Genomic DNA, 14,477 nt, shown 5'->3' on the forward strand with positions numbered 1-14,477 from the left:
AAACTAGATAACACGCTTCTGAATAATGCATTGTCCGCCCACGGAGTTACATGGCACTCAGGCATGTGCGGGTTGTAGGAAAAGGCAGCTAAGCAGTATGGTGAATAGGCGGACCACACACATACCTCCAAACACAGAGGAGGTCACAGGGTCTGCCGGCCTAAAACACTCAGTGTGAACATCAACTATATTCATGCCACTGACACCATTCCCCTTACAACAGACTCATAACTTCATGGATGAACGTTTTCCTAACCTTACTTGAATATTAAATTTTAACACACCATTGTTTGGCTTAGTGTTTTGTGAGTTAGCTTGTCTCTTGCTTTATAATTCTCTCTGAAGGCTTCATAAATGAAGAGACATTAAGAGTAATCTTGTGAGGCTAACTGCTGTGTTTTGATACCATCAAAGTACCTAATTCAATAAACAATTATTGAGACAACTGTTTTAGGCTGTTGGCACTGCTTTAGACTCCTGGAATAATACCTCAGTAAACAAAAAAGAAAAAAAAAGACTAACTTCCTAAAGCTTATATTCTAGTAAAGAAAGCCAGATAATGAATAATAAATATAATAAATAACTGATTTATATGTTAGGTGGTGTGGTGCAAGAAGGGAGGAGTGGGAAGAAATTTTAAAGAAATGATAAAATTTTAGCAGTGTTTCAAATCTGCACTTATTCATTTGGCTCAGACTTCAGTTCCTAGAAAAACTTCTCCACTGGACCAGCTCTAAGCCTGACGGATGAAATGTGAAACCCTTAAAATGGATTAACTGCTTGCCCTTCAGAGTTTTCTTAGGCTGAAGTCTGGTGTCTGACAAGCGAGGCCTGGATAATGGGCGAGAGATAATTATTCAGTTTAGCTAGGCTGAGGTCAGAGGCCTTGGGGCTGGAGGAGGTACCTGGTCCATTCCCTCAGGTGTCCCATAGACAAGCACTGTGTAGTCTGCCCTGAAAGAGACTTCATTTTGTTGTGAGACACAACTCTTTAAAATACTGTAGGCAACATGGAACAGATCTGTACTATGCCATGATAGGAAAATATCTGCCTTATATAGACCTAGTAACAGAGGATGTCAAAACGATTGTAAAAATATGGAAGCTTCTCAGAGCGTGGCAAGATGAAGTTTTAACTCATTTCATCCTCCTAACACCCTTGTGTTGCTAACTGAACAACCCTGTTTAACATACTGGCAATGAAGCACAGAATAACAATTGATAGTTTCACAGAAAAACTAACTCATGAGCATAATTTTGTTTCAAAAGGGAAAGAGAATTCATAAAAGCTAATTACTTAACAATGGTGTAAGATTTTTAAACAACAGAGAAAAGAGAAAGTGTTTTGAACTGTTTTCAGTTCTGCATGCTTATAGAGATAATGGTAGGTTTAAACCTTACACAAATCATTTGCTTTCCGAATTATTTTTTATTATTAATGAATTTAAATGCCAAACTCTTGTTAGAAAAAGTTAGACTGTAATTAAATAATTGACTTTGTTTTGTACAAAACCTTAAGGAAAAAAGAGTTGGCAGTTTTCATTTGAGTTGGCAGGAAACCTGACGCAGGAATGATTGGGAAATTCTACACCTGAGATACTACGGAGTTTCAAATTAAACATCCTGAGGTTATGAGGTTAAAGAGATTGAGAAGAAACCCAGGAACAAAGCCACTTGGCAAAGTTATTAGCTAATCCCTGAACTGGGTATGGAGTCAGAAGAAAATCTCCTGTTTCTACCCTGACACTGAATTGAATCTATTAACCTACAAAGAAAATGATAGCCTGGAAGGGAAGAAAGAGAGGCAGTTGTCTTATCCTCAAGCTTGAATTTCTCTTAGAGTTGAATTAGTGGAGGAAAGAACAGAAGCAAACATTTGCTTTTTCTGCCATAAACGAAGCAAGCCAAGTGTCAGAGGTATCAACAAAAAAACCTAAAGCTGTACCTCCTAAGACTCCACGTATTTTGCTTTGTCAACGAGCAAACTCAAATAGCAGTACTGGGACCTAGCAGAGAGAGTACATAACAGTGCAAGAAAGGAGTTACAAGCTTTAATTTTTGAGAGGTTAAAAATTTAAGCTGGATATTGCGAGCATATGTGTGGGTGTTGGGTATAAACCCGTATACATATACATGGATCAGCCCATATACAGAGTTTAGCAGTGAGGAAATGCCATCATGAAAAATATCCACAGGGAGCAGTAGTAGGGGTCAGTGATCAATGTCTTTGGTTTCCAGTGATCTGTATAAAAGGGATGAAACTCTGAAGCCTTGGGGAACACAATTTTAAATGCACAACACTTATTCTCTTTTCTTTTCAATATTTACTGTACCTGTAATGAAACGGCAAATCCTAGAAAGAAGTCTTTACTTCTCATCATCTATAGTACCCAATACTGTACATTACAGCTGGTTTATGCGATTTGATTCTAGAAAGATGATCTCGTAGTTAAAGCAGATTAAAAACAAGAATAACCAAAAGCTTCCAAATTACAGAGAATTCAATCATGTGTTTAAATCCTATTTCCACTCAAGCGTGTTTCAGTGCTTACTCTACCAATAAATTTCCACCAGCCTAGGTGGCGCCAAGAACACTTGCCTCAAAACTTGTACTGTTATGTTTAAAGGACAATTTGCGTTAATTTGCATTCACACTCTGATTGTCTAGCAAATGAAGAATAATTTAACGTCTTCAAAATATACTACTTTGCTTTAAATTTGAAATGTTACCACCAAGGTCAGCGGAAATGACCCTGTAGCCTCATTTACACTGCCAGAAGCAAACACGGGATGAAGCCACTTACCTCTAAGGTGAATGACAGCACCACGTCGGACTTTGACAGCTGAATCTCATTCTCATCTCCTATGTCCAAAAAGGCAGAATTCTGTGAACGTTTTAATTTTTGTAATTTAAATTCTGGACCGCCTTTTGAAACTGGAAGACTCTCCAAATTGGCCATTAGCAAATTCACTGAAGACCGCAACTCTTCTATATACATATTCTCCATCTCTTTTGCTATAAATCTGGGGAATTTTCTTTCCTTGAAAATAATTTTTAAAATAATAATGTTACACAAGTCATATTTCAATTTCATCGTAAAAGATTATATGATGTATATATACTTGACTATCTTAGAAATTGTGATGCTCAATATAATGCATTTACCTGATACTTTAGTCTCTAGGCTTTAAAAGCCTCAGGCTTTGGCAATTTTGATTATATTTAACTGTACCTTATCTACCTTATGGAGGATCATTATCATAAAAAATGAATAACATGATATACATTTTCAGATTAACTTTATTTTTGATATGGTATTTATTTAAGGGAAAAACCAACTCTAAAAAACATACATGCAAAAAGTTTTAGTGTATAGATGAATCTTAATTAGCCACTGATATCTTTGAAATACTTGGAATAACTGGTCTATAAGAAGAATGTTTAGTATATACTGCTCTGACTGTTAAGAAACAAACATTTGAACAGTATCTCTCTTTCATACCACTGATGTGTTAGGCATTCAAATTGAAAAACCTTTACTATTAAATAGAAATATGGCCATACTTCTAAAATAAGTTAACTTTCATGTCACACAAATGTATCAAGCTCCCTTATTGCCATAAATTCAGTTTTTTAGTAAAAGTTTAGAAAAAATTAAGTTTAAAGCCGAAGGTAAATTTATGATAAAAGCTGTACATGAAAAAGTAATAATATCAAATTAGGAGATTCAATTTTCTTCCCAAATTACATGAGTGTTGCCATTCAGTCCTCAGATCTCTGCAATCAGACTTCTGTTTCTTTCACTCAGTTAAAAGGACATTCCAAGTATTGATACTTAGATAGATATTAACAGCTATTGCCAAACTGCCCTTAGAGAAGGTTATACCCATTTACATTCCCACAAACAGCAAGTGAGGTTTCCTCATACTCTTGGCTCTTTCTTTAACCTCTGACAGCCTGGCACTTAGGTCTTCTCTCTGAAAGGTAGAGGGTATACAGCTTTATGATGGGAAATGCGATGTAATGTAATGACAGCGGTATAAAACTGGCTGGGGGATGACAGCCTAAAGCTGCCATCATTCAAATGAATGACTGCCTAATGTTCCAGAAAAATCAATGCCTTTACTACTGTTTCCTTTGGCATCATTCAAACTGTAACCTAAGAAATCCCCATCTCCAGGGTGAATGGAATACATCCACAATGCATTCATCAACCTGCACCTGGTCTGACTCACTTGCACCAGTTTGTTCATGGGCTGGAAAGGAACATCTGGCACCACCTCATGAATCAGTCCCAGAGTCCTGGACCACCTGTTTTTCTTTTCCCCCAATATAACCTTGACATATTTCTTTTAAAACAATTTACATATAATCAATGTTAAAATTGTGTATTTATATCAGAGATTAAATATCTACATCCATAATTAACTTTCCCAAGGAAGATTCTTAAGTATCCTTTTAATAGTCCTCTATAGCTTGAAGCAACATTCCCACACAGTAAGTTTGCATCCTCAGAAAAAACACATAACTACTCAGTTATATACTAACTTGGTTTCCTTTGGGGATGCAGGGAATAATGTTTTGGATAGTTTTTCAATACATGCAAAAGAGGGAAAAGATAAAATAAAGCATAAAAACATTTTTACATTTGTGGGCTAATTTTAAAAGCTGTCATAAAAAGCATCCAAAACTCAGGTATAAGGCAAAAAGGTGAGGGAACAGGTCCTTCCAACGTCATATGTGAGCAAAGGCCATCCAAGGACCATGTGGGGGAAATGTACCTAGTTCAATTTACTGTTTACATTGATTAAAGATCCTGTTTACAAGTGAAGTCACACGTTACTCTGTAGAATTTTGTTTGGTAAAGATATAAATAATGTGTGTCTGGTGACTAAGATAATCCAATGGTTATAGTTTAAATCCCTGTTGGAAATTAACCACTGTTTTTTTTTAACCACTTTTATATCTAATACTTGAATCTTATTTTAACTTTGCCTAAAAACACCTACTTTTCAAATGCCCTTCAGACTAGTTTTAACATCTAACTAGTGTGATCATTAATTATACACTGAGTACAATCTTTATTGTTTGTTCATTCTATATTCATGTAACAGTCACATGCCTTTTAGAAATATTTTAGAAATAAAATAGAATAGAAAGGAAATAGATAATAATAAATAGATAAATAAATAATAAATAGAAATAAAATATTTTAGAAAATAAAATATTTTAGAAATATTTTAGCAAAGCAAAAGGCAAATATATCACATGTTTGAAAGTTTGGATGTACCAGTTATTTTCTCCAAATTTTTAAGGTGTTTTTTAATGGAAAACTTAGCATTAGCACATAAAAAAATAATCTACTCTTACTTAGCTTTCATTAAAAACACTTCAGTCATTATCATTTTTCAAGGAGGAGACTGGTAGGAATCACCCAAATTGACTGTTTCATCAGCATTTTCAAACTTTTCAGGAAATGGACTATACTAGATTTTCTTTTTCTCTCTGGGGAAAAAAAAACCAACAACTCTTTTAAAGCTTTGAGGCTTGTCGATAATATTTCATAAATTTTATTTAGCCGGCTTATGTTGCCTCTTTCTTGGAAACAAAACCAACTGTACAACTAATGTATATATTAAATTTGATCTTTTAAATTAGAACAGCATCGGAAATAGGGTTATTCTGTAGTTTACCTGTGAGTTGTTTCTATAAACCACAGTTTCAACGTTCTAATTTAGTCCTCTGTACAGCTTAGCCCATTAGCAGCCCTAACACACTATATACATTAAAAAAAATTTGCTCCATAAAGTTTCCATTATTCAAATTTAGTCACTGTAAGAGTTCTTAACTTTCCAGTAGATGAAGCATGGACCAGAGTGGTAGGATGCACGTGGTGACAACTGTCAGATCGTGGAAATACTTTGAAGATAGATAGAAATGGATTTCCTGATAAATTTGGCATGAGGAAAAAAGGAGTCAAAGATGATTCCAAGTTTCTGACCCTGATGTACTAGAAAGATAGTACTGCCAAGAACTAGGCTACCCTGACCACTTGACTGGAAATTTTCAACACTCTCCTTCCCTCCCACATTCCTGATTCCACCTTCTCTGCTTTATTTTCTAAGTAGCAAATGATCACCTTCCATAATTCAGTTACATAGCAAGTTTATTGCTTACTGTAAGTCTCTCCCAAATAAAATGTAAGCTCCCTGAGGGCATGGCAGGAATATTTTTGTCTTGTTTTATCCTAAGAGAACTACATTTGTCTGGATGTATCCCAAGTGCCTAAAATAGTGCCTGGTTATCTTAATAGGTGTTCAAGAAATATTTATTCATTGAATTTATGAATAGCAAAATTCAGGCTCCAAAAGGTTAAATAAGTTGCCTATATCGAGGAAACAGCAATCATGGATCTGGCCCACAGGTCTTTCTGGCCCAGTCAACCCATATTTTTTTCTACTACTACTTCCTAATTATGCCTTGGCTAAAATATTAAAGTCAATATTTACATCCCTTGAAACAGACTTCTGCCCTGTGGTTTCAGTGTTATTATACTGTGTTGTGAAGTGTGACAGGTGTTACTAATAGTTGACTGCAAACTATAAACTATGAATAAACCACACTTCCGGATTTATGAGATTGAAGAGGTATCAGGGCTTAAGAGAGCAAACCTAAGCTCTGGAGTCCAAAGACCAGCATTTGAGGTCTTTTGATTTGTTAAGTAATCTTCCCTAAACCTGTCTCCTTGTCTATAAAATAAATTCATTATATCATCTTCCCTTGCGGGTTCACAGGATTATTGTAGAGATCTAAGACAACAAGGTCAGTAAATTATAATTAGCCTTATATTTTATGAAGGTGGCTTAAATTTGGTGAAACTGAAGTAGAAGGCAATTAAACATGCTCTATCTACTATGTCAATATATTTACCGAAAGGCACTGTATTTTGGGGTGTTTTTTTGCTGTTGTTGTTGTTCCAATCCCATCAGCTTCAATTCCTTCCTTCTCCACGCTTTTTTTTCACACACACACACACACACACACACAGTATTTTATTTTCACAAGAGATAAACAGACTGACACCAAGCATTGTAAATGGGTGACCACAACAAAAGCAACAACGATTGCAATTACCAAACACGAAACACACTCATACTATGTCATAATATTGACATTCAGTCCAGTAATCCTCCACTGTAACAGCTCCTTCACTTTGCAGTGAAAACTGATTTGTATATTTTTTGCCTCTGAGTCCTTGTGGGATTTTTTTTTATTCAAACAGAAAGTCACAAAAATTATAATCATCCTCATCAGTTCACTCAGTCCCATGTAATTAATTTTTTTTTCATCTTGATCTTTTGTTAGCACTTTCATGAGTTCATCAGTTTTCCATTAGAGTTCTGAAAATGCTTATTCATTCAGTTCAGCAGTATAGTCAGTTCCCAGACACCTGTCTCCACGCTTTTTCTACTTTATCAGTACTTCTGATGATATCATCAAGGTCCCCGCAAAGATAAGCTGCTGTATGTGCATCACTGACCCTGCTCCTCTCACTCAGTCCAGAGGTTACACACACACCACACATCCTCCTCCACAGACATGAGCTCAGGGACACACCCAAGGCTTTCCATCTTGTTAGAAATCCATCTAAACTATCACATATTCAGCCAGGCCCTTGAAGAAGTTCAACTTATGACAGTGTGTACAGCTCAGGTACAATCTAAATACAAGTAGGCAACTTAGAAATGCTGATGACAGGTCCAGAGTCCTGCCCACAGTGCCGGACACATCTCTCTGGATTCTCTCTTAGCCTCAGGGCTTCAAGAAAAGCAGTGCCTTTCCAGACACAGACAGCTTCCAACTCAGGTTAGGATTCTGGGGAATGCATTTCTCTCTCTAAAGCTTCCAAAAGCCTCAAGCTAATACTTGATTCCTAGCCTATGAATTCCACATCTGAATCTCTAGAATGATGTAGTACCTCTCCAGAGGGTGGTAACAAGGTGTGTTGTCTTTTCACCCTCTGCCCTTGGCTTGGTTCTCACAACTTACGGTCATCTCTGTTACCCAATTTCTCTCAATTTTCTATGTATTTCTATTTATCTCCATTTCTCAACACCTTTGCTACTTTTAAATTTAATACACATTTAGATAAACACAGTACTAGTCTTAAAACTTACATATTCATAAATACATTTTTCTTTGAAAAACACAAAACTTCAATAGTCAAATGCAGTATGGGATATATCTCCTTAAAGTGCTGGAAAAGTTCACTATCTTGATTTGGAAGGTGGTTAATACAGGGCGTATACACATTCATCAAGCTGTAAACTTAAGACCTGTGCACTTTGCTATATACATGTTATGCCTAAAGTTTTTGAAATGAAGAAAAATCCCCAACAGAGAGGATTCTTCAGAGAGACAGGGACAGAGACGGACACAGAGGGAGGGAAGGAGAGACTATCAAATACTCAAATTTTTCATTTAGCAAAAGGAAAAAAATCTTATTCTCAGATCAACAGCATTATAACCTCAAGTCTATTTTAAGAGACTAAAATTTTATTTTTACCACTGAGGTAAATTAATACTAGAGAATGATTTAGACAGAGTCCTCAGAATTAAAAAGAAACTCGTGGCTTTTGTTTGAAATCTATTTCTGTTCACACAATGATTGTATAAATAAAAGTAAATAAAATATTGTATTCAATATGCCCTATGAGACTCTGTACTAGAAACTTCAAATTATATTTTTCATCCATTCAAATATTAGTTGACACCACTGTGTGCCAAGCACTGTGCTAGATACTTCAGAATATATTGTATGATTTTGCAGGCAGGATGGTTTTCTCTCTGACTATATTATGCTTAGTGCAATACTAAAATTCTACTAAGTCTGGCAGTTTGAGAAATTCAGGCATTGCTTTCAGAATAATCTACAAAAGTTATCACTGAATTTAAACATCTTATATAAGGATGGATATGTAAAATATATAATATGCTCCATTTTAGATAATATGCATTCAGGTACCTGGGCTTAAGAGGTATGCATGGAGATGAGAAAATAAAATTATTCTGGCTTTATCTATACAAAACTCTTTCAGCTCACAGAAATCTAAGTACAGAAAGAAATGTGGTACAGTATATCAAAATTAACAATTTACCTTTGCCATTTTCTCTGCCAATTGCAAACGACCATCAAGTTCCCTTCTGATCTGGGCTGCTTGTTCATCTGCATTATCCAACTTAAAAATAAAACAGAAATCACACATACATGATTACTTAATGGCAGTGACCTACAGATTAAAGCAAAGACAAAATGACTCCGAAAAAACTTTATAAATTCTCTCAACTACCTACTGAGAACACAGAAAGTTGTTTAATTAGATTGATAGTCTACTTAAATTTCTTGGGCACTTTTCATTGCGGTTTGCTCACAAAAAAGGTAATAAATCTCTAAGGTTAATAGCTCAGCTTACCAAAAAATCTAATTATAATAATTCTTTGCCCAACCTCTCCACAACAGAGTTAAACCAAGAAGTCCTTGTTTCCTTGAGGATGCATTAAACTGTCATTAAGTTTATTCAGGCCATCCTTCTGCCTTCATTAAGGTCAGTCCTAAATAGTTCAGAATAGATAAATCTCTTGTTTTGTTCTTTCAAATTCCCAGAATGCATTTCTGGATAGTGAGATACTAAGTAATGATTCACTTTTTTCCTTGATCTTTCAAAAAATATTTCCTTCATTTTATAAGTTTTTATTTCTGCAAAACTATCAAGGCACTATTTGATTGACTGCTATAACTTTTACCATTTAAGTCTTCATATGCCCTTCATTCTAGTACCAACAGGCTCATACTGCCAAGAAATCCTTTCACAGACCGGCGCCATGTTAGAATTCCATTCTCTTGTTCTAAATTTGATTGAAAGCTTAGCATGCTATCCTCATTTTTAAAGATATTTCCATCTACATGGAATATTACTTTAACTTCTCCAATGACATAATCCTTAACTTTTTCTATAACCTCTTTTAACTTTTCCTCATGATTCCTTCTATCTCCCTGTATTAGTTCATTAAGACCTCTTAAATTGAGGCAGTCCTATGGGCCATGCATAGTGTGGGCTGCACTGGGTGGGTTACAGATGTGAACAAGGCCAATGTTTCTCTTTAATTCCTTCCCCTCTCCCACTTCCCTCATTAAGAAGCCTAGACCACACAATACAACCATACTTTAGTAAAAGTCCATCTAAAAATTGGATTAGTACTGAGTACAACATTAAACACCCAGGAGAATACAGATTAACTTGTCCATTTGCTGAAGAACTACAAATTTACCATGTTACATTAAAAAAAAATAGCCTTAATAAGAAAAATTCTGAAAAAAGATGAGTAGGAGCAAAGCAGGTCAGTAGGATGGTGGTGTCAGAATGTATACGAAGGGTCAAGAAGAAGGGTAGATGCTCCAGTAAGAGGGCACCAAATGTCTGGAGGTGAGAGCAGACAGTGGTTTGGGGAATGGAATGGGGGGAGAGGGGGGAGAAGGGAAGGTTCATGAGAGATGGGGCTGGAGAGAGAGGTGAGACTACCTTATAAGCCTACTCTTCACAGGCGAATTAGGGAGTTTGGAATTGGTTCCTATAGCACTGTGATTTCACCGAGAGGTTTTAAGCAGGACTTCGGAAAGGTCACTGTGTCTGTCTCCATCACAAACAGGTTAAGAGGGACATAAGGAAGTCTACCTATCCCTCTATATCAATCCATCTATGTGTTTGTTTAACAGATCTAAGGTCACCTTTCCAAAAAATATGTTCCCAAGTTTATTTAAAAGAATCAAGTTTATTTAAAAACAAGTTTTTAAATAGGCAAGATTTTCTTAAACTAAATCCTTGATGTAAAGGAGTTGCTATGTCATCTCAAAAAAAATACACTTTTTATTTTAATTGATTCATATTCAAAATCAAACAGAAACAAGTCTCTCTCTTCACTGCGTCTGAAGTCAAAATGACTTACATCTAAAAACTAACAAACTTATTAAGGAAAAAAATAGCTGATAAATGCCTATTCCAGGTAACTGAAATCAAGGTCCTAAAAACAAAAATTATGTGTAAGAACACTAAATACAATACCTCAAATACAGTAAACGTAATATGGGATATCTTCTCATTTTGCTTAAATGCTGATAAATATTTTTCCACAAAAAATAAAAATAAAATGGTTACTTGCAGTGAAGAGTTACAGTTCCACCAAGAAATAGCATTTAACATCTTAAAACCTTAAAAATTCTCCTTTATATTTCACCACAAAATATTATTTAACATCTTTAACTATTTGTATCTTCATATTAACAGTTCTTATTTAACTTTAAATGGAATTGTTTGAGTCACTTCTGCAGTCTGCAAGTGTTTTCTACTACTTCTAAAAAATATTAAAGGGACTTCCGGGTAAGATGGCGGAAGAGTAAGACGCGGAGATCACCTTCCTCCCCACGGATACACCAGAAATACAGCTACACGTGGAACAACTCCTACAGAACACCTACTGAACGCTGGCAGAAGACCCCAGACCTCCCAAAAGGCAAGAAACTCCCCACATACCTGGGTAGGGCAAAGCGGAGAGATCCCCACACAGAGGATCGGTGCCGAGCGGCACTCACCAGCCCGAGAGGCTTGTCTGCTCGCCCGCCGGGGCGCGCAGCGCTGGAAGCTGAGGCTCGGGCTTCGGTCAGAGCGCAGGGAGAGGACTGGGGCTGGCGGCGAGAACTCAGCCTAAAGGGGGCTAATGTGCCACAGCTAGCCAGGAGGGAGTCCGGGAAAACTCTGGAGCTGCCGAAGAGGCAAGAGACTTTTTCTTCCCTCTTGGTTTCCTGGTGCGCGAGGAGAGGGGATTAAGAGCGCTGCTTAAAGGGGCTCCACAGACGGGAGCGAGTCGCGACTGAAAGCGCGGAGCCCAGTGACGGGCGTGGGACGCTGGGGCTGCTGCTGCTGCCGCCAAGAAGCCTGTGTGCGGGAGCAGGTCACTGCCCACACCGCCCTTCCAGGAGCGTGTGCAGCCCGCCACTGCCGGGGTCCCGGGATCCAGGGGTGGCTTCCCTGGGAGAACGCACAGCGCGCCTCGAGCTGGTGCAACATCACGCCGACCTCTGCCGCTGCAGGCTCGCCCCGCACTGCGTGCCCCTCCCTCCCGCCCGGCCTGAGTGAGCCAGAGTCCCCGAAGAGGCTGCTCCTTTAACCCTGTCCTGTCTGAGCGAAGAACAGACGCCCTCCGGCGACCTACACGCAGAGCCGGGGCCAAATCCAAAGCTGAGACCCAGGAGCTGTGAGAACAAAGAAGAGAAAGGGAAATCTCTCCCAGCAGCCTCAGAAGCAGCGGATTAAAGCTCCACAATCAACTTGATGTACCGTGCATCTGTGGAATACAGGAATAGACAACACATCATCCCAAATTGAGGAGCCCAGAGTCAGTGCTGTGCCTCTGAGGTGGGAGAGCCAACTTCAGGACACTGGTCCACAAGAGACCTCCCAGCTCCACATAATATCAAACGGCAAAAATCTTCCAGAGATCTCCATCTCAACACCAGCACCCAGCTTCACTCAACGACCAGCAAGCTACAGTGCTGGACACCCTAAGCCAAACAACTAGCAAGACAGGAACACAACGCCACCCATTAGCAGAGAGGTGGCCTAAAATCATAAAAAGTCCGCAGACACCCCAAAACACACCACCAGACGTGGACCTGCCCACCAGAAAGACAAGATCCAGCCTCATCCACCAGAACACAGGCACTAGTCCCCTCCACCAGGAAGCCTACACAACCCACTAAACCAACCTTAGCCACTGGGGACAGACACCAAAAACAATGGGAACTACGAACCTGCAGCCTGCAAAAAGGAGACCCCAAACACAGTAACATAAGCAAAATGAGAAGACAGAAAAACACACAGCAGGAGAAGGAGCAAGATAAAAACCCACCAGACCTAACAAATGAAGAGGTAATAGGCAGTCTACCTGAAAAAGAATTCAGAATAATGATGGTAAAGATGATCCAAGATTCTATTTCCCAGATCCAAAATCTTGGAAATAGAATAGACAAAATGCAAGAAACAGTTAACAAGGACCTAGAAGAACTAAAGATGAATCAAGCATCGATTAAAAACACAATACATGAAATAAAAAATACTCTAGATGGGATCAATAGCAGAATAACTGAGGCAGAAGAACGGATAAGTGAGGTGGAAGATAAAATAGTGGAAATAACTGCTGCACAGCAAAATAAAGAAAAAAGAATGAAAAGAACAGAGGACAGTCTCAGAGACCTCTGGGACAACATTAAACGCACCAACATTCGAATTATAGGGGTTCCAGAAGAAGAAGAGAAAAAGAAAGGGACTGAGAAAATATTTGAAGAGATTATAGTTGAAAACTTCCCTAATATGGGAAAGGAAATAGTTAATCAAGTCCAGGAGGCACAGAGAGTCCCATACAGAATAAATCCAAGGAGAAATACGCCAAGACACATATTAATCAAACTGTCAAAAATTAAACACAAAGAAATCATATTAAAAGCAGCAAGGCAAAAACAACAAATAACACACAAGGGAATCCCCATCAGGATAACAGCTGATCTCTCAGCAGAAACTCTACAAGCCAGAAGGGAGTGGCAGGACATAATTAAAGTGATGAAGGAGAAAAACCTGCAACCAAGATTACTCTACCCAGCAAGGATCTCATTCATATTTGTTGGAGAAATTAAAACGTTTACAGACAAGCAAAAGCTGAGAGAGTTCAGCACCACCAAACCAGCTTTACAACAAATGCTAAAGGAACTTCTCTAGGCAAGAAACACAACAGAAGTAAAAGACCTACAATAACGAACCCAAAACAATTAAGAAAATGGGAATAGGAACATACATATTGATAATTACCTTAAATGTAAATGGACTAAATGCTCCCACCAAAAGATACAGATTGGCTGAATGGATACAAAAACAAGACCCATATATATGCTGTCTACAAGAGACCCACTTCAGACCTAGAGACACATACAGACTGAAAGTAAGGGGATGGAAAAAGATATTCCATGCAAATGGAAACCAAAAGAAAGCTGGAGTAGCAATTCTCATATCAGACAAAATAGACTTTAAAATAAGGACTACTAGAAGAGACAAAGAAGGACACTACATAATGATCAAGGGATCGATCCAAGAAGAAGATATAACAATTGTAAATATTTATGCACCAAACATAGGGGCACCTCAATACATAAGGCAAATACTAACAGCCATAAAAGGAGAAATCGACAGTAACACACTCATAGTAGGGGACTTTAACACCCCACTTTCACCAATGGACAGATCATCCAAAATGAAAATAAATAAGGAAACACAAGCTTTAAATGATACATTAAACAAGATGGAGTTAATTGATATTTATAGGACATTCCATCCAAAAACAACAGAATACACATTTTTCTCAAGTGCTCATG

The 14,477-nt window shown here is 37.8% G+C and overlaps 1 protein-coding gene across 2 annotated transcripts in view; it reads right to left on the bottom strand.

Annotated features, from left to right (window-relative positions):
* The window catches only part of CADPS2 (calcium dependent secretion activator 2), a 493,834-nt gene that overhangs the window by 291,602 nt on the left and 187,755 nt on the right, over positions 1-14,477 (bottom strand). For both annotated transcript variants that reach the window (XM_060108899.1, XM_060108898.1), the window contains exons 4-5: positions 9,160-9,240; positions 2,805-3,041 (exon numbers count right to left, since the gene is read on the bottom strand). In XM_060108899.1, the coding sequence (XP_059964882.1) occupies positions 2,805-3,041; positions 9,160-9,240 (318 nt within the window). The remainder of the gene's footprint in view (positions 1-2,804; positions 3,042-9,159; positions 9,241-14,477) is intronic.

This window comes from Mesoplodon densirostris, chromosome 9, assembly GCF_025265405.1.
Source record: "Mesoplodon densirostris isolate mMesDen1 chromosome 9, mMesDen1 primary haplotype, whole genome shotgun sequence".
Taxonomy (NCBI): Eukaryota; Metazoa; Chordata; class Mammalia; order Artiodactyla; family Ziphiidae; genus Mesoplodon; species Mesoplodon densirostris.